The 19,784-nt window shown below is 45.6% G+C and overlaps 1 protein-coding gene across 1 annotated transcript in view; it reads left to right on the top strand.

Moving 5' to 3' along the window:
• Positions 1 to 2,659: 2,659 nt before the first annotated feature.
• The window catches only part of LOC311188135 (butyrophilin subfamily 1 member A1-like), a gene marked incomplete at both ends in the record, with an annotated part of 83,242 nt that continues 66,117 nt past the window's right edge, over positions 2,660 to 19,784 (top strand). The window contains 6 exons of the mRNA XM_084259335.1: positions 2,660 to 2,818; positions 4,046 to 4,094; positions 5,131 to 5,273; positions 8,032 to 8,089; positions 8,199 to 8,399; positions 9,769 to 9,795. Of these exons, the coding sequence (XP_084115461.1) occupies positions 2,660 to 2,818; positions 4,046 to 4,094; positions 5,131 to 5,273; positions 8,032 to 8,089; positions 8,199 to 8,399; positions 9,769 to 9,795 (637 nt within the window). The remainder of the gene's footprint in view (positions 2,819 to 4,045; positions 4,095 to 5,130; positions 5,274 to 8,031; positions 8,090 to 8,198; positions 8,400 to 9,768; positions 9,796 to 19,784) is intronic.

Below are 19,784 nucleotides of genomic sequence, written 5' to 3'. Positions count from 1 at the left end.
AGCTCCTGGTGCCCAGTGCTGATGCTTTGGGTCCAGGATATGGGGACTCCTGGGTCAGATGCTGTGAAGAGAAGAGAAACAGCTCTGCTGGGGCTCCTCCCAGTGTCTCCCATGTGGGGTAACAGCAGAAATACGGTCACTAGTATGGCCACTGTTGGGCATAGGCCGAGCCCTGCACAGGGCTCAGTGTCAGTCCTGACTGGGCCCCAAACTCACCCCTAGTTCTGGGTCTGGGAGCCAAGCAGCCTGGAGCATAATGGGTGCTCAACATTGGGTGCTGGGTGGGCGCCTCCTCTGTGCCTGCAGGGGTGTCAGGGTTCCCGCCCCTCCCCTCTGCTGGCTTCTCTGATTCTGCTGTTTCCCTCCTGATAACCAGGGTGCAGTGTCCAGAGGGCAGGGTGGAGGCTGATGGTATTGCATTTCAGCTTTCATTTTCAAATGGTGGAAGGGGCCAGGGAAGTGTGATTGGCTTTTCTGGGAGAAATTTGTGAGGACCCATGGGCTGGCTTCTGCAGACACCCCTCAACATGTGCCAGATTCTGCTTGTATACCCCCCTGGAACCATCCTTTCTGTGCCATGAGACCCCCTTGGCAGCCAGCATGGCTCCTGAGGAGTTAACAGCAGGTGCAAAATCTGTAAGAAGATTTCGGGTCTGCTGGAAAAACTCTTTCATGCTTGAAGGGACGCCCTAGAAGCCCCACCATTTCAAAGCAGGTATGTCAGTTTTGAAGACATGTTTCTTTTAAGAAGAAGGAAGTGGGGAGCAGTTGACTGTAAGGAGGGGCTGAGAAAATGGTGAGGATGGTGGGATGGGAGGGCACAGAGGAAATGGTGCAGCTCTAAAAGGACCCAGCACAACCTCACTGAAGATTGTGCTTCACTTATTTTAATAATGTGTCTGTAATACTCCTGGGGCAGGACACTTCTAGAATTTTAGGTAGTGACTCTTCCATTGTAATTCATGTAATTCTCATTCCAAACTTGGTTGGGAGATGCTGATACTGACCCATTTTTCTGGTAGGGAAAGTGAGGCAGGAAGGTTAAGAGACTTGAAGGTGGTCACACAGAGTGGCCAAGTCCAGCAGTGACCTGCAGTGTCTGTCCTTCCTGGAATATGGCCTACCTCTTCCCAGCTCCTAGCCAGCAGGTGGCTTGAAGGTGCTTTTTCTGACCAGGTCTCATCTTTCCTCTCTGCTGCTCTGTCCCAGTGGGTCTCTCACCCTGAGGTAAAAATCCCACACAGTTAGAGGACAAAGATGAAGCCCTCAGTGGAGATCTGACCTGGCTCCTGCTGTGTTTGGGGCAGGGCCTTGTCCTTGGCCCTGGCAGGTCAGGTGAGTTGAACAAGCAGGCAGAGCAGGACGGGGCCTGTGGAGGGATGCTGACCCACTGGGGGCAGTGTCGTGTGTCCTGATGCTTCTCAAGGACACCTGCTCACACTGAGGGGGCAGGACCACAATCAGGCACTGGACTGTCCATGGAGGCAGGGGTCTGGGCCTCTGTCCTGGGGAGTCACTGGGTGTGATGATGGGGAGGGGAGGGCAGTTTCCACCCTGCGCCCAGGTACTGGGAATGGAGGGGCCTGGTGTTCTGAGCAGAGTGGGTCTGGGGTGTGGGTTCCATGGGGTAGGCAGGGAAGGGAGGATGTTTTTCTCCAATAAACCTCATGGTCTCTAGCAGCACAGAGGCTCAGAAGCCTGAAGAGGAGCCAGGTCTGTCCTCCTTGGTCTCATGACCTAAGGGCTCACCAGAAAGTGCCCAGCTCCTTCTGGTGGGGGTCTCTGGGCCCTGCTCCTCTCTGAGCCCAGAGCTCCTGGCTACCCTGCTTCTCTCTGTGGGCCTGGCTGCCTCCTGCCCTGTCTCTCCCCAGCCCTGAGGAGATGGCGCCCTGCTCCTGCCCCAGCTCTGTGCTCTGCCTCCTCCCCTTCCTGCTGCTTCTCCTCCAGCTGCCCCCCCCACCCCGTAGGGTTCCAAGGTGAGTGTGTGCCTCCCTGTCCTGTGTCTCCCTTGGGTGTTTGGGGCCCAGGAGCTCAGGGAGCTCTTCCTTCAGGAATTGTCTTTGTTCATTTGTCTTAGAATAATGCCTTCAAGTTCCATCCATGTTGTTTTAAATGGCATGATTTTACTTATTTAAAAAATATATATATATCTGTGGGCCTCCCTGGTGGTACAAAGGGTTAAGTCTCATTATTATCAAGCTATCACTAGCCACTGCAGCAGGAGTTTTATCCCTGGCCTGGGAGCTATTACATTTCTTGAACAGACCTCTCCTATCTTGCTAGCTGTTCCCCTCAGCAGTGTATTTCGGTCAGTCTGCCTGTTCTGTTCCCCGCTCTGTCTCTGGTGAATCCTCTCACCCGCCCGCGAATCTGGCCTGTACCCTGGTTCTTGTATAAATAAATAAATCTTAAAAAAAAAAACAACCTTCATGTCAACTGTCAGCTCATTAGACACCTTCCCTCACTTTCCCCACCTGCCCTCAGCCTCCCCTAGTGATGTGTTCCCTGATGTGACTGTGTCTCTCAGCCTTTCTAACTCCCATGTCTGTGTTTACAGAGTGGTTCCATGTGTTTCCCACACACACACCCCATTGTGGCAGAGCTGGGCAAGGATGTCACACTGCCCTGCTCCCTGTTCCCAGTCATGAGTGTAGAGAACATGGAGTTGAGGTGGTTCCGGTCCAATTCCTTGGAGTCAGTGTTCACCTATCAATACCGACAGGAGCAGCATGAGGAGCTGATGGCCCAGTATGCAGGGCGGACCTCACTAGTGGGGAAATTCTTCAGTGAGGAGAAGGCTGCTGTGACCATCCAAAAGGTACAGGCTTCTGACAACGGGCTATATACCTGCAGCTTCAGCAATGGAGAGACTTTCAAGAGCAAGCCAGCTTGGAGCTGCAGGTGGCAGGTTGGTGGTTAATTATCTGAGACTTCTCAAGTTTTGGAATTGGGAAGAAAGTAAGGGCAATGGAATTCAGTTTTTCATGTCATTTGTGAGTAAGAAAAGGTTAATTAATTCATATTTTATGAAATGTAAATATACAGGGTACCTACTACATGTGTGGCCCTGTTCGAAGCTCTGCGATACAAAAGCAAATCTAATAAAGTTCTTTACTCTGTGAGTTTATAGAGACATTGTAATAAATAACCAGGGCATAAATGACATTTCGAAGTGTGCTAAAGACCAGCCTCGGCAAACTGGGTGTCAGGGGTTCCTGAAGGATGGGACAATGTTGGCACAATTGAGGAATGGATCAGGCACACATGATGTCTTGTATTAGAAGGTCTCTCCCACGGTCTCAGCAAGTCTTTATTTATACGCTAAGGCAAGCAGTGAGATTACATCATCATATGCATGGAAGCAAAGCCAAAAAGCAATCAATGTATTTTTTCTCCCACAGACATTTGGCTGCTACATGCTCTCAGCAAAAAGGCAACCTTCAAGGTTAATAGATAAAAAACTAAACCTTACACTAAAACTTATTATTTCAGTTTAGACAATTACCTAAGACAGCCAATAGCTGTCGGTACACTCCTATCAGCTAAAGCCTAAGCATCCAAAGACTCTTCTATTCACATGGCCTTCAGCCGGAGACCAGCTTCTTTTTGGTTATCAGCTAACAGGGTTTTCTACCTAGAAACTTCTTAACACAATTAACTTCATTTAAAAACTTTCCTAAGAAACTTCTAAAAAAAAGCAAAAGAAGGACTTACTATAATTGTTGTCCTGGATTGCTTGTCAGGCATGTTCATGTATAACAAACTCTTTCCCATTGTCAGGCAGGCCAAATTTACAATGTTTAATTTTTAAGCTGGTAATTCTCCATGCCATGTGCTTATAATATTCTTATGCATATACTTTATTGCCCAATGTATTTTCTGAGAGGTTTTTCTCTTTTTATAACCAAGAACAAAAAACAAGGGATGCTTATAGGTTATAGATTAATCTTCAGCCCCAAGGTGTGAGGCACAAGGAATCTTCAGCCCCACGGTGTGAGGCTCTTTGGAAATCTTTGGCCCCATGTTGTGAGGCCCTTTTTCTTAGCTGCTTGCCAGCATCTTATTTGGCTACAGCAGCAAGGACCCCCGCAGAAGTGAGAAATGATGAGGACAGGAAGCTAAGTGGAACAGGGGAGATGGGTCAGCAATGTGGGAACAGACTAAGGGAAGTTGCAGAAATAAATAGTAGCTCAGACTGGTGCCATGGAAAGTGGGAATAGACTCCAGGGAAGTGGGATTACAGCTGAGTAGATATATGATGTGTGGGTGTTCCTTTCTCCCCAGTTTACAGACAGATAATTTCTATGTATCATATGTAATGGGAGGCACACAGCATAATGACTGTGAAGCATACAATATAATATAGTGAACTGATTGCCATGATAAGTTAAATCACATCTGTCTGCTATTATAGGTTTAATAAAAAAGAAAGAAAAAGAAGTAAAAAAGGGAAAATTTCCTCATTGTGAAAAAAATTCTTTGGAGTTTGTCCTTTAACAACTTCCCTACACATCACACAGCAATGCTGGCTACAGGCATGTTGTACATTACAGGGAAGGGAATTTCTACGTGGATACACAGCCCGTGTGAATGACCTGGGGGGAGCATGTGTTTGGTGTGTGATCTGCTCACATGGATCCTCATGGTTGTGGGAGAGGGGGAGGTATTGTGAGGTGACAATACTGTCATGAAAAGATGTTGTGAGTACATGATGGAGAGGTCAAGGTATCTGATTAATGCCACCAAAGATAATCATAAAAAACTCCATATGATGTAGATATTTGAACTGGGATGTCAGTTTAACTAACAGGGACAATAGCAGTTAAATTCTTTAGTTTGGGGTGTGGGCCTTGAGGACACAGGGTGCAAAAAGTGTGAGCAATGCAGAGAAAAGAGGCTGGGGAGGAGTCACAGATGAAGAGTCCTGGTGTATGTGTTTTGGTGTTTGCATGTGGAGTTATTGGAGATTTTCAGCACAACAGGTAAAAGGTAAAGATGAACATGTCAGGTCATCATCTTGCTCCCCCATGGAATTTCTCCTTCAGACCCCCCAGGATACACTTTGACAGCCTCCCCTGGAGGTGTGCACAGGTGCGTCTTGACCCACCTAGCTCTGATCTTCCTCTGCAGGTGTGGGCTCTGCCCCCCAACTGCACATCTCGGGGTCAGAGGAGGACGGGGTGCACGTGTTGTGCATGGCCTTGGGCTGGTTCCCAGAGCCCCAGGTGCAGTGGAGAGAACCCCATGGGGAGCAGTTTCTGGAGTCCTCCAAGGTCCAGGCTGCTGCAGGAGGTCTTGATGCCCCAGCCACATAAGACACTGGCAAGCAGTGAAGCTAAAGGGACTCACACCATGGGGCCAAAGGTAAAGGGCCTCACACCATAGGGCTGAAGATCTAATATTCCTTCATTTTTTGTTCTTGGTCATAAAGAGAGACAAAATTTCCCAAAAAGTACATTAGGCTATAAATTATATGTATCAGCAGACTGCAAGCAATTGGCACGGAAAATTACCTGTTTAGAAATTATTTACTACACATTTTGGCCCAATTAACAATGGGAAACAATTTATTATATATATCTGACAAGCAATCCAGCATAACAATTATAGTAAATCCTTCTTTTGTTTTTTAGAAGTTCCTTTTATTTAGAAGTTTCTTAGGAAAGTTTTTAAATGAAGTTAACTGTGTTAAAAAGTTTGTAGGTAGAAAAAGTTCTGATAGCTGAGCAGCAGCTGGTCTCCAGCTGAAGGCCATGTGAATAAAAGTCTTTTGATGCTTAGGCTTTAGCTGATAGGGATGCACTGGCGTCTATCCACTGTCTTAGGTAATTGTCTAGCTGAAATACTAAGTTTTAGTGTTAGGTTTGGTTTTTTATCTATTAACCTTGAAGGCTACCGTCTAGCTGGGACCTGTAGGAGCCTGTAGTCTATGGGAATATAATACTCTAATTGTTTCTGCTTTACACATTATAATGTATTTTTTTTATTACTAATAATGAATAAATAAAGACCTGCTGAGTCTCTCGGCAGAAGATACTTGCACCTCATCGAGTGTTAGTGTCTCCTCACTGTTGTAGAGCAACCCTGATACAAAACGGGGTGCTTGACTGTGGGTCCTCACCCGCGCGCTTAAAAGGACTTATCAATGCTCTACTGCAGGCACACATGAAAGGTTAATAAAAAAAAAGGTTTATTTACAAGGGAAGGGGGAATGTGGAAATGTACAGCTCTGGGAGAAAAGTGGGAGACAAAGTTTTAAATGAGTCCTACCCAATCCGCCGATCAGGAATCCCAAAATGGCACTCTCAGAGTTCGCCGCCAGCCAGGAGCGGTGAAGCCAGGAGGCCAGCGATCGCGAGCCAGAGAGACCCCAAGGCCCACGTGTTTGGTTTTTATATCCAACCTGGCTGCCCAACTCCACCCTCAGGTCCCAGCCACCCTCCCTTAGGTGGTGATGGGATTTGTCTTTCCCAATGTCTTGATGGCTTTAGTCTGGAGTGGGGGTGGGGTCCACAAAGCCTTATGGGATTAACTCAGGACATCATTTCCCCCTAACATCACTACCTCATCTCCTTCCCCTCAGCCCTTAAGTTTCAGCCCCTTACAAGTCACGGAGGCCATCTCATCCTTTCAGGAACCCCTGACATGACATTTTGCCAGAGGCTGGTCCCCAGCACCAGGCCCAGGACCCTGAGGGGCTGTTCAGCATGGAGGTTGCTCTGGTAGTGAGAGACAGCTCTGTGGGAAGCATGACCTGCTCCATTGCTACAGGGGGCCTTGTTGCCCCCGCCAGATAGGATACTGACAAGCAGCTAAGAGAAAGGGTCTCACACCGTGGGGCTGAAGGTCTGGCATCCCTTTGCTTTTTGTTCTTGATCATAGAGAGAGAAAATTTTATTAAAGGGTATATTGGGCAGTGGATTGTACATGTCAGTAGATTGTGGGTGGATGGCACAGAAAATTATCTGTTTAGAAATTAGTTATTAAACAGTTTGGCCCACTTGACAGTGGGAGACGTTTGTTGTGCATGCCTGACAAGATGAAGCTATTTGAATTAGGAGTTTCTAGGTAGAAAAAGTTCTGATAGCTGAGTAGCAGCTGGTCTCCAGCTGAAGGCCATGTGAATAGAATAGTCTTTTGATGCTTAGACTTTAGCTGATAGGAATGTCCTGGCGGCTATCAACTGTCTTAGGTTATTGTTTAGCTGAAACAATGAGTTCTAGTGTAAGGCTTAGTTTTTTATTAACCTTGAAAGTTGCCTTCTTACTGAGAGCACATAGTGGCCAAAAGCCCATGGAAAAAGAGATGCACTGATTGTTTCTGCTTTGTTTCTATGCACATGATAATGTAATCTTGTTAGGGGGAAAAGGATGTCCCAAAGCAAATTCCATATAGGCTTTGTGGACTCCACCCCGACCCCAGGTCAAAGCCAAAGACACTGGAAACTCCAAATCCTATCACCACCCAAGGGAAGGTGGCTGGGACCTGAGGGTGGGGTTAAGCAGCCAGGTGGATATAAAAGGCAGACATGTGGGCTTTGGGGGGACCCCATTTTGGCTCTCCACCAGCTCGCAGCGTCCGGCCAGCTCTGAGAGTGACTTTGGGTTTCCAGGTCGTCAGATCGGGTAGGACGCATTAAAGACTTTATTTCCCTATTTTCTCCCTGAGTTGTACATTTTCCTTATTTCCTTTTCTCTTGTAAATAAACCTTTTATTAGCCCTTTTGTGTGTGTCTGTAGTGGAGTATTCATAAGTCCCTTTAAAGCGCGCGGGTGAGGACCCACAGCCAGGAACCCGTTTAATATCGGGGTTGCTCTATAACAATCTCACTACCTGCAAAAAATGTATAAATAAAGACCTGCTGAGCCCTTCAGGAGAAGATACTAACACCTCACCAAGTGTCGGTGTCTCCTCATTCTACCTCATCCCCTTCCCCTCAGCCCTTAAGTTTCAGCCTCTTACAAGTCACCGAGGCCGTCTCATCCTTTCAGGAACCCCTGACACGACATTTTGCCGGAGGCTGATCCCCAGCACTCCATCTTCAACCCTGTCCTGCACCAGGAGAAGACCATGGCCATTGTCATCCCAGGTCAGTGCTGCTCCCCCTTCCCTACTCACTGAAGAGTAAGAGGGGGCACCCCCAGGTGTGCTGGGCTGGGCTGTCCTGGACTCTGTGCTGATGGAGTCTCCGTCTGTAGGGCTCTTCTTCCCCAGGGCCTCTCCCTGGAAGCCGGTTTTCCTGGTGATCCTGTCCTTGCTGCTGCTCCTGCTCCTGGGAGCTGCCTGCTACACCCAGAGAGAACATTTCACACAGATGCGGGAGCAACAGGAACAGAGGAGTCTGTGCTGGGCTAAGGAGGAGAATCGGCAGACAAAGCAGAAGGCCCTAAAGGACACAGGTAAGGCAGGATAGGGGCCAGGCTGGTGAGTGTGGTGGTGGGTGCTGACAGGCACAACCTTACACCAGAGCCAGAGCCCAGGGTCTCACTGCAGCAAGATCAGAGTCTGTGCTGAGTTCCAAGGGGACAGTGGAGTTTGGAGGCTCAGATGGGTCTGGAATTGGAACTTCAAAGGGCACAGAGACATTCATTTTTGTGTCTTCTCTAGGCACAAATTTTGTTTTTAGGGACAGTTTATGCTTATATTTTTAATTCTCTTTCAGATGAACTCCAGGCAAGTCTAGGTAAGCTCTGCTCTCCCTCCTGAACTCTCCGTGTCCCCTTCATAGGAAACATTCTGGTTCTTAGCTCACCTGTGTCCTGTGTTGCTTTTTATACCAGAAGAAGGCAGCTTACCTGGCTGGTGAGTGATGCTCCTGGTGTTCTGTGTCCCTGTCCCCTGTGCTCAGGGTCCCTCCCCTGGCTATTTAAGCCCAGACATATGGATCCTTCCCTGGGATGGAAGTGGGAGCTGTTAGGAGGCAAGACCCTGGTTCATGGGCTCTCCAGATCTGGGTGATGTTTTCCTCCTCCTCATAGGATCCTGGTGGGGTGGTGACCCTTGGAGTCTCCTGCATCCTGGGTCTCATCCCAACTTTGATCTTCCTGACGTGGAGCTGGATTTCTTGTCCTCAGTGCATCTCGTTCTTGGCCAGCACCTAGAAGTAAAGCCAGTTGCTCTGAAATTTTATAAGTAAATGAGCTCTTAAAGTTTAAGAGAGTGACCTACTTCTGCCCTCTCTCCCCAAACAAACCCAAGGAGATACTGTTCTCTTTGCTCCTAAAGATGCTGATCAGTCATGATGGGAGAGCATGCGGTGACCCTGCATGGGAGGGAGTGGGGGGACTTTCCATCTCCCAGAGAGTTTTTATTGCTAGAAATATTGCAATGGAGAAAGATGGGCCTTTTCTACTCTGGAGCTGGTGTGATGTTCATGTTGTGTTTTTATTTCATCTTCCCATTAATTTCCTAGGAAATACTTAATGTAATAATTATGGAATAATATATACATTAAAAATATCTTCCCATATACTGTTTTTGATCCTGTGCATCAACACTGAGTAGCAGGTGAAGCAGGAGCTTTGAATGCTGTGAGGCCCAGAGCCGCTCAGTGACTTGCCAAAGCCCCACAGCAGCATCAGGCAGGGCTGGGTTAGTCTGTCCTGCAGGCTCCTGACCTGAGCCAGGGGATTCCCTGGGTCATCACCTCTCCAGCCTCTCCCCTTCATCCCCTAGAGAGTCTCACCTGCAGAACAGGGGAAGACCAGGGCCCATAGATCACATGAGCAGGTGGTTGTGCAGAGGTCTCATCTGTGTGTTCCCTTTCAGCCTGGAGGAAGGCCCAGCTGTATGCAGGTGAGTGGCCCTGAGGGTTCTGGGACCCCTTCCCAGCCTCCCCTTTGCCCCTTCTCTAGCAGGGGACCCCACCAGGAAAGTCCTGGGGTCCTGGTCTCCTCTCACTCTGTAGCCTCCATCTGAGAACTACAGGTCCCCTTTGAGAGCACAGACCTGCCTCCACCTGCCCTGTCCTTCCTGCAGGTCATGTGGGGTCAGGACACCCTCTGACCCCTTGTCACAGTCCTTCCTGTGGGTGAGGACAGTGAGGGTCAGTGTAAGGAGAGGCTGGGACAAGTGTGTGGTTCAGGATTTGCTGATCTCTCGAAAATTCCAGTCATCTTACTTCCTGCTTTGTAGTCAGGTCTTGCTAAGGGGTCCTGGGTTATGGATCCTTTTGGATCCCAAATCCTATTTTGGATCTAGTTTGTTTCCTGTTTCCTCTTGATTCTCTGTCTTCTCATGCATGTTCTGATTCATGTCCAAGCTGCATTATCCTTCTAATCCCTTGTGGGTGCTGAGGAATCAGTTGTTTAGAGCAGGTGTTCTGCATCTGGGTCAGAGCTTCTGGGGTGTTTATGACTACTGGGCGGGGGGCCTGTGAAAGGTCGGAAATTACATGTAAAATCCTGTGTGTGTGTGTGTGTGTGTGTGTATTTTTGTGTCTTTGTAACAAGACAATGCATGATTTTTCAGAACCATCATCTTTTTAAGGAGATTTCTGTCTGACAGTCTCGTGGTTGCTATTAAGTAGGTTTTTTTTTTTTTTTTTAAAGAGGTAACTATGTAGACGGGAAAAGAACAAACCTAAAATGCTTATAACCCATTCCTAAAGAATAGGGGGGAAATTTGAAAGAAAAGTCTAGATGGAGATAGAGTGGGGGAGGAAGTAGAGGGGTGTGTGGGAGAAAAGTCTTCTGAAAGTTTTGGGTACGGTCACCAGTTTGAATCTGTCCTGTGCAGATGCTGTGCAAGGCTTAGGAATGAAACATGGTGGGACTTTGAAGTACTTCAGATAAAGTCACACTTTAAAAACCATTATTGAGGCGGCCATCTAATTGTGGTGCTTCTCACATGAGCTCCCCATGTAACCCCAGGGCAGGGTCTTCACAGGGTCCTGCAGGGAAAGTCAGAGATGCTGGTGAGGGGAGATCTGAGCCTCCTGAGCCTGAGTCACACACCCTTTCCCTGCTCAGGGGTTTGTTTATGTTCCTGGACACAGACCCTGAGACACAGATCAGTGTGTTATACAGGAGGAGCCTGGGACCAGGAGTGTGAGGCCTGGCTGAGAATCTCCTTGTTTCTCCTCAGGACTCATTTCCACAAAGTGAGAAGCACAGATTCATCTTTACCATCATTCCAGCTTCTGCTGAGTTCATGTCTCATGCATTTTAACAAAGTTTTCTTTGGCATGCAAAAAGAATGATGTGGTTGAATGAAACAATTAATACATTAGAATCAACAATTTGATATTGATTGCTTCACAGATGGATACATGTGTGATCTCATATTATTTATAAAATTTAACAATTTTTGACTTAAAATTTTACCACAAAGTTAACTGACTAGTGCCATGAGTTACATACACAGTACTGGACATGCTGTGTCTCAAATTAAATGTCACTTACACTTTTGTTCCTACTGCTCCTGTTCTTCTTTGCCTCCACTCCCTCATTTTTATTGTATGAAACAAGTATGGTGTAGAGCATTATAGCTGGCTGTCTACTAATGCCTCAGCAAAAACAAGTAAATTTAGAATCTCATGTTTTCTCAAAGAGGCCACCTGGGTCAGCTAGTCATTGCCTGTGATCTTGTTTCTTCTCAAGCAACTCAGCATAGATGGAAATGCCAGTGTCTCTGACTGAAATTGTGCAGGCGTGGCTGGTGTCACACATTTATACACCATGTGGACAAGAAGATGTTTTTCCTTATGTCTATAAATATGGATCCCAAATTCTCTCTCTGCCTCTCTCCTCACACGGTCTCCCCTCATGGCCTCTCAGATTCTTGCTGTGTCTGACCTGAGTGTTGGGGAATGACCTGCTTCCTCCTTCCCAGGCAGGTGTGGGGTGGGGATGACATGGCCTTGGGGTACTGGTGGGGAGGGGCCTGTGCTCCCCTTTCAGTCATTTCAGGGGCTGGGGTCACTGGTCTAAGACCCTATGTAGCACATGCTGAGGGGCACAAGAACTCCCATCTAGTCATTAGGGTTGTGGGGGACCCTCCCCCTACAGCACAGTCAGGGTCTGGGTCTGTCTCTGGTAAGCAAATTGATCAAACTTCTGGTTCCTTCCTCCTGTCCCACATCCTTGTCCTCTTCTCACCCATCCTTCCCTCCATGTCTGCTCTCCAGGCCCCTCTCTCTCCCTTTATCTCCCCTCAGAGCAGAGGGCACTTCTGGATCCTCATCTCTCCATGAGCATCATGGGGTCCTGGTGCTCCCTCCAGACCCTCACCTGCCAGGGCCCTGCTCACCTACCTGGGCCCCTACATGGGCCCCCACATGGGGCTCCCCACATCAGAGCTCCAGCTGCTGCTGACACACGTCACCACACCCTGAGCAGTGTCACCCACAGTTTATCATCTCACACGCCTGCAGGGCAGACACCTGATACTGTGTCCTGGGACTAACTCCAGGGTCTGGCAGCTCTTTCCTTCCAGGCACCCCTTCCTCTCCCAGGATCTAGGGCCCCCTACACTGACTGGGGACCCCCATCCTCTGTCTACACAGCCTGCTGTGCAGCCTCTTTGTCCCTGCACCAAGTGACAGTCTCTGAGCACAGGTGCGGGGTCATAACTGTTAAGGTTCATGTGATTGGTTCTATCTGATAAGCCTCAATAATGTCCCTGTTTTCAGGTCCTGTCTCTGTCCCACATGCAGATTTCTCTTTCCTCTGCTAAGGACACATCTTTACATGTTCTTGGGATTAGGACATGGACACCTTTGGAACTATTAGTCAGCTTATACAGAGAGGGTTTCTTGGAGACTTGCATCTCTCTGGGCCATTCCTGGAGTAATCAGATAACTCCATTCAATATTTCTGTATCCTTCTCTATCTTCAGGGATGGTATTGATCCCACCACTGATGTTAATGTGAAGAGATGTCACTAGTGCTTGATCTTCTCAGTGTGTGTCCATGTTTCCTTCTTTGCATGTCTCTCTCCTCCTAGAACCCTCCCCACCCCATTCCAAGTGTGCAGGACTCTCTGCTGCAGTGTCCTAAGTTTCCTCACTAATATCACAGTCACCTCCATGTCAGCTGGCTTCCTTCTCTGGGACCCTCTCTCCATACTTCATTTGTTTTTCAGGAGACGTGTCCTTGACCCTCTGCCCACTGGAGGCTGGGCCCCAGAAGCCCTCTGGGCCCATGAACAATCCTCCTTCTCTGGAGGAACCTGTGAGTCCCCCAGGGGAGGGGATCCCCTCAGGCTCTGGTGTGGATGGGGCTCCTCCAGGGCCTGAAGCCCCTCTCCTCCCCTGCACCTCTGAGACAGTGTCTCCATGAGGGCCCTCCCTGCCCAGGCCTGCCCTGGGCTTTTCTTGGGGCTGCAGTTTCCCTGTGGACAAATCTGTGAGTGAGTCCCGGATGCTGGAGTCGCCTCCTCCTGCTCTGGCTGCTGAATCCTGTGCATTGGCTGAGAGAACAGTCAGGTCAGGCCTTGTGCTGAGGCCACAAATTGGATAAAACTGACTTGCTTTGAACTGGTTTGGGGTATGATGAATTTTACCATAGGAAATAATAATTTTTTTCTTTTTTTTAAGATTTACTTATTTATGCATACAAGAACTGGAGTGTAAACCAGAGGAGTGGGTGGTGAGACAATTCACCAGAGAGTGGGGAACAGAACAGGCAGATCAACTAAAATATACTGCTGAGGCAAGCAGCAGGTGAGACAGGAGAGGTCTGCTGTACCATGTGGGTCAGCAACCTGGCTGGCTGGGCATGAACTCATGCTGAAGTGGTTGGGATAGCTTGATGGCTAGTGCTGTCTATAACCCCTGTGCCACCAGGGAGACCCCTCCATTTTTCTTTGAGTGAAAAAAATATTTCAAGGGATTTTCATGCTGTTTGGAGAAGAAAAAGGATGCTCTTAGTTAGTCATCTAAATTAATTGGTGTTGGGCCTCCCTGGTGGCACAGCAGTTGAGCACTGGGCTGCAAAGCTGCCCACAGCCTCTGCAGCTCTGGTTTGATCCCCAGTTGCTGAGCGAGGGTCCCACATGGTGTGCAGGCCTCTCCTGCCGCCTGCTGCTCCCCTCAGCAGTGTACTTCGTCACTCTGCCTATTCTACTCTCTGCTCTGGCTCTGGTGAGTTTTCTTACCCTCCTTTGCCTCTGACTGTACCCAGTGCTTGTATAAATAAATAAATAAATAAATCTTTAAAAATAAATAAAATATTTAATTAATTAATTAGTGTTTACTTTATCTGCTTGAGTTTGTTGAGTGACCTAGAGGCTGAACAGAGCTAGTTTGTGGGGTCTAGACTACCTGAGCAGAATCCTTGACCACACAATATTTTCAAGGAAAATGTTGGCATATAATGGCACATTATGGACTTTCCAGGAGCCTCATAATCTACTCAATATGCTTTTTATTCTGGACTAGAAGAAAGACACCTATTATCAAAGTTCACTAAATTTCTGCTTCCTTTAAATAACTCAAGTCATGTTAATTTAGGGTATTTAGGACAAGGATCTTGGGCCCCCTTTTTTGTCAACACTGAATGGAAAGGAGAGAAGTAACTGCTCCCTGATTTAAGAAGAGAATGAAGAAGAGAATTGCAGACTTGGGGTGACTTGAGGAGCTGTGACCTGAACTCCAGGTGCCCCTGTGCTGACTTGGTCCTTCCACATCCTGAAGCAAATGGTCACGGGAACCACTGCTGCCAAAGGAAGCAGGATCCTGAAGCCCAGACCTGCAGGGAGGAAGGTGTGATCCCTCCCCCAGAGGACACTGACATGGTTCTGGTGGGAGAAAAAGACAGAGAAGGGGGAGTGGGGGAGTCAGACATCAGTCATGTGGGGGAGTCAGACATTAGTCAGGGCATAAAAAAGATTGTAATAGTTTTTACATTTTCTCTTTTTGTCATGTGTGTTTGTTTATTTGTATTTTTCATCCATTTCCTTCCTCTCTCTTCTTACCCTTGTGCTTTTATACAAGATGTTGGAGCTTATGCTTATAATAGAATTTTAGGTAACAGAGTAGACAAAGGGAGTGTGACTGAATTTAAGAAATAATACAGCTTGTTAACTGCACAGATGGGGCTGCCATCTCCTCATTGTGGGAAAAGGTGAGTATGTCTTCACTTGTAAAGGAAGCTTCTCTTCATGGTCAACAACATGCAGTTGTGTCCTGTTAGTTCAAATGTGTAGAAATGTGTGTGTGGCGCTGAATAGTCAATGGTGTGGACTCACCCATCACCCATGTATCGCTTCCTGGCCCACAACCCCCACATGCCCTCCTGTGTGACCTGGAGCTGGACCCCAGGAGTATGTCCTCTTATACCCTGCACAGTGTCAGGATGAGCCCTGGAGGGGATACTCCAGTAACAGCCGAGGACACGCATCTCTCCTGGTCATGCTGCTTTTCTTCTGGATCCTTAGATGTGATGTGTCGTCATGTTGTTGTTTTTTACCAGCTGTTGGTTCTCCCTCAACTACTTTCCAAGAAATTGTAAAGAAAAACTGTTAAAAACCTACAAATTGGCAAAAAGTTTGGTGTCATGACTTTTCAGTTTCATTTGTGGCATTATACAGATTATGTTATTAGAAATAAATGTATGTAATTAGCTAGGGAATGTACGAGATATGACTTGGGATTTTATTATTAAGGATATGTTTTCTGTTAAGTTTCATGCTGTCTGGTAGAAAATATATTTCAATGATTTTAGTTTATTACCCCCTAGACATCACCTGCTGTTTTCTGTTTGTCTCAGAATATCATGCAGTTTTTTTTAATCAAAAATTATTTTTTGGCATATTTGTTTGAAAATGCATTTCATGCTGGATGATAAAGAACATGTTCTTCAAATTCTTCTTATTAACAGTTATATTTAACCAGTTCATTACTATTAATAAATTGAATAAATTATTCATGTTTTTATTTGAAAGTTATATTAATGACTTCCTGAATATCACACATTACTTTAAAAACAAGTTTTTAAAGAAAAAAAACTTTATTTCGATTGCCATTTTAGAACAGGAACATTTCTTCAGTAAAGACTGCTTGAAACCAGCAGAAGGCTCCCTGAGGAGCCAGAGGTGACCTGGGAAGTTCACCCATGCCCTGCCCCTTCTGGCCTGCAGTCTGAACCCAGAGGGCAAACAGGAACTCACCGCCAGGGCAGACCAGGTGCACAGGGAGTGCGTCCCGCATTCCCATTTTAGAACAGGGACTTTTCTTCAATAAAGACTGCTTGAAACCGGCAGAAGGCTCTCAGAGGAGCCAGAGGTGAGCTGGGAAGTTCTCCCACGCCAGGCACCTTCTGGCCAGCAGTCCGAGTCCAGAGGGGGAGCGGGTTCCCAAGGCCGGGGCAGACCAGGCATGCAGGGGAGCGTGTCCCAGCATTGGCATTTTAGAACAGGGAACTTGCTTCAGTAAAGACTGCTTGAAACCGGCAGATGGCTCCTGGAAGAGCCACAGAGGAGCTGAGAAGTTCACGCCAAGATGCCGGCCAGTACCAGCAACACAGTGTCCCAATGCATACAGCAAATTAGAAAACAGTAGGGAGTAGAAGAAACACATGCAACCTAGCAACTCCTCAGGAAAAAAGTATACCACAAAATGAAAACCACCCCCCAGATTGCAACGACAGTAACTTGGAAGAACTTCTGAACCTTCCAGAAAGAGAATTTAAAATCGCCATGATTAAAAAACTGACAGAAGTCATAAAGGAAAACAATCATAAGGGAAAAATAATCAACGATCAGAAGAATAAAATTGAGTGCCTAAAGAGGGAAGTAAAATAAATGCAGGAGATGAAAGAATTAATGGAGGCACTAAAGAACTCTGGGAAAAGCAATGAAAGCAGAATAGATGAAATGGAAGAACGAATAAGTACTCTTGAAGACACAGAAATAAAAAGAACCAAAACAGAAAAGGAAAGAGAAGTACGAAGGAAAAAGACCAAAGAAAGACTTTGGGAACTATCTGACTCCATGAGGAAAGGAAATATAAGAGTTATAGGAATCCCAGAAGGAGAGGAGAGAGATGTAGGAACAGAGAAAATATTCAAGGAGTTAATTGAAGAGAACTTCCCAAACGTGAAGAAGGAGCTGAAAATTGATATACAAGAAGCAAGAGGAACACCAAACTTCCACGACAAAAGGAAAAACACAGCAAGACACATAATAGTAAAGCTCCCAAGAATGCAGGACAAGGAAAAAATAATGAAGCTGACAAGAGGGAAGAAACAGACAACATTCAAAGGAAAACCAATCAGACTGACATCAGACTTCTCCGAAGAAACACTATGGGCAAGGAGAAAGTGGAGGGACATAGTCAACAGACTCCAAGAAAACAGATGCCAACCAAGAATACTCTATCCCGCAAAGCTCTCCTTCCTCTATGAAGAAAGAATAAGGACCTTCCCAGACAAACAGCAACTCTGGAATTTCATTACGACTAAACCCCCACTCCAAAAAATACTACAAGGAGTCCTAAAGCCAGAAACTCAGAGCGACAAATAACAACGAAAGAAGGCCACAAAAAAAAAGTTATTAAAAGAATAAATAAATAAAATCAAAGGAGAGACAAACACAATGGCAAATGCAGGTGCTAACTTATCAGTATTAACTTTAAATGTAAATGGACTAAACTCTTCAATAAAAAGACACAGAGACACAGGCTGGATCAAGAAACAAAACCCAACCTTTTGCTGTCTCCAGGAAACACATTTAGCTACAAAAGATAAAAATAGACTCAAAGTTAAAGGATGGAAAACAATCCTACAAGCAAATGGACCAAAAAAGAAAGCAGGAACAGCTATACTTATATCAGATAAAACAGATTTCAAACTCAAAAAGATAAAAAGAGACCCCAGTGGTCACTACATTATGATCAAGGGGACAATACTTCAAGGAGAAATAACACTCATTAACATATATGCACCAAATGAAGGAGCACCAAAATTTATCAGACAACTATGGTCATCTGTGAAAACAGACATGAGAGAAAACACATACGTAGTGGGAGACATCAACACACCACTATCAACAATGGATAGATCAATGGGACAAAAAAATAAGTAAACACACTAAAGCTCTAAATAAGGATCTAGAGCGCTTGGGCTTAACAGACATCTATAGAACACTAAACCCCCCAAAATCTGAGTACACATTTTTCTCAAGCACACACGGATCATTCTCCAGGATCGATCACATACTGGGACCCAAGACAAACATCAACAGATTCACCAAGATTGAAATCATACCAACCATCTTCTCTGACCATGAAGGCATCAAACTAGAAATAAACCATAAAAAGAAGGCAACGAAATCTCCCACCTCATGGAGATTGAAAACCACACTACTGGAAGATGACTGGACTAATGAGGAGATCAAAGAAGAAATTAAAAAATTCTTTGAATTGAATGACAAGGAGGACACCAATTTCCTAAATGTATGGGATGCAGCAAAAGCAGTAATGAGAGGAAAATAGGTAGCAATAGAGGCTCACATCAAGAAACAAGAAAGAACTCAAAGAAACAACCTAATCTTGAAGCTCAAAATTCTAGAAAAGAACAACAAAAAAAACCCCAAAACCAGTAGGAGAAAAGAAATAATAAAAAACAAAGCAGAAATAAATGAAATTGAAACTAAAAAAACAATCCAAAAGATCAATGAAACCAAGAGCTGGTTCTTCCAAAAAATCAATAAAATAGACAAAACCCTAGCCAGGCTCACAAACGAAAAAAGGGAGAAAGCACAAATAAACAGGATCATAAATGAAAGAGGAGGAATCACAATGGACACAGCAGAAATCAAAAAAATAATCAGAAACTACTATGAACAGTTATATGGAAACAAGTTCGACGATCTAGAGGAGTTGGACAAATTCCTACAACTCTACAATCACCCAAAGCTAGATAAAGAAGAAGTAGAACACCTAAACAGGCCAATTACAAGCAGTGAAATTGAAATGGTAATCAAAAACCTCCCCAAAAACAAAAGCCCAGACCTGATGGATTTACAAATGAATTCTACCAAACATTCAGAGACGAATTAGTGCCTATACTTCACAAACTCTTCCAAAAAATTGAGAAGGAAGGGACAATACCAAACACATTCTATGAAGCCAACATTACACTTATACCAAAACCGAACAAGGACAACATAAAAGAAAACTACAGGCCAATCTCCCTAATGAACACTGATGCAAAAATCCTCAATAAAATTTTAGCTATCAGAATCCAATAATGTATCCATAAGATAATCCACCATGACCAAGTAGGATTCATTCCAGGAACACAAGGATGGTTCAACATCCAAAAATCAATCAACCATATGATAATATCAATAGAGGCCGAGAAAGCTTTCAACAAAGTGCAACACCAATTCATGGTAAAAGCCCTTGAAATTCCTGGGATACAAGGAACATACCTCAATATCATAAAGGCCATATATGACAAGCCAACAGCCAGCATCATTCTCAAAGGCAAAAAGCTGAAAGCATTCCCATTAAGATCTGGGACAAGACAAGGATGTCCACTCTCACCACTGCGTTTCAATATAATACTGGAAGTCCTAGCCAGAGCAGTAAGGCAAGAGAAAGACATACAAGGAATCCAAATAGGAAAAGAAGAAGTCAAAATATCACTATTTTCAGATGATATGATAATATACATAGAGAACCCCAAAAACTCCACAGAAAAACTAATTCAACTCATCAATCAGTTCAAAATCAACACGCAAAAATGAGTAGCCTTCCCATACACCAACAATAAATCTGAAGAAGAAATAAACAAAATCCCTTTTACTATCGAAACAAAAAAAAATCAAATACTTGGGAA

Source organism: Talpa europaea, assembly GCF_964194135.1.
Source record: "Talpa europaea genome assembly, chromosome: 2".
Classification (NCBI taxonomy): Eukaryota; Metazoa; Chordata; class Mammalia; order Eulipotyphla; family Talpidae; genus Talpa; species Talpa europaea.
The sequence above is the reverse complement of the archived record's forward strand: the minus strand, read 5'-3'. Positions and strand labels throughout refer to the sequence as shown.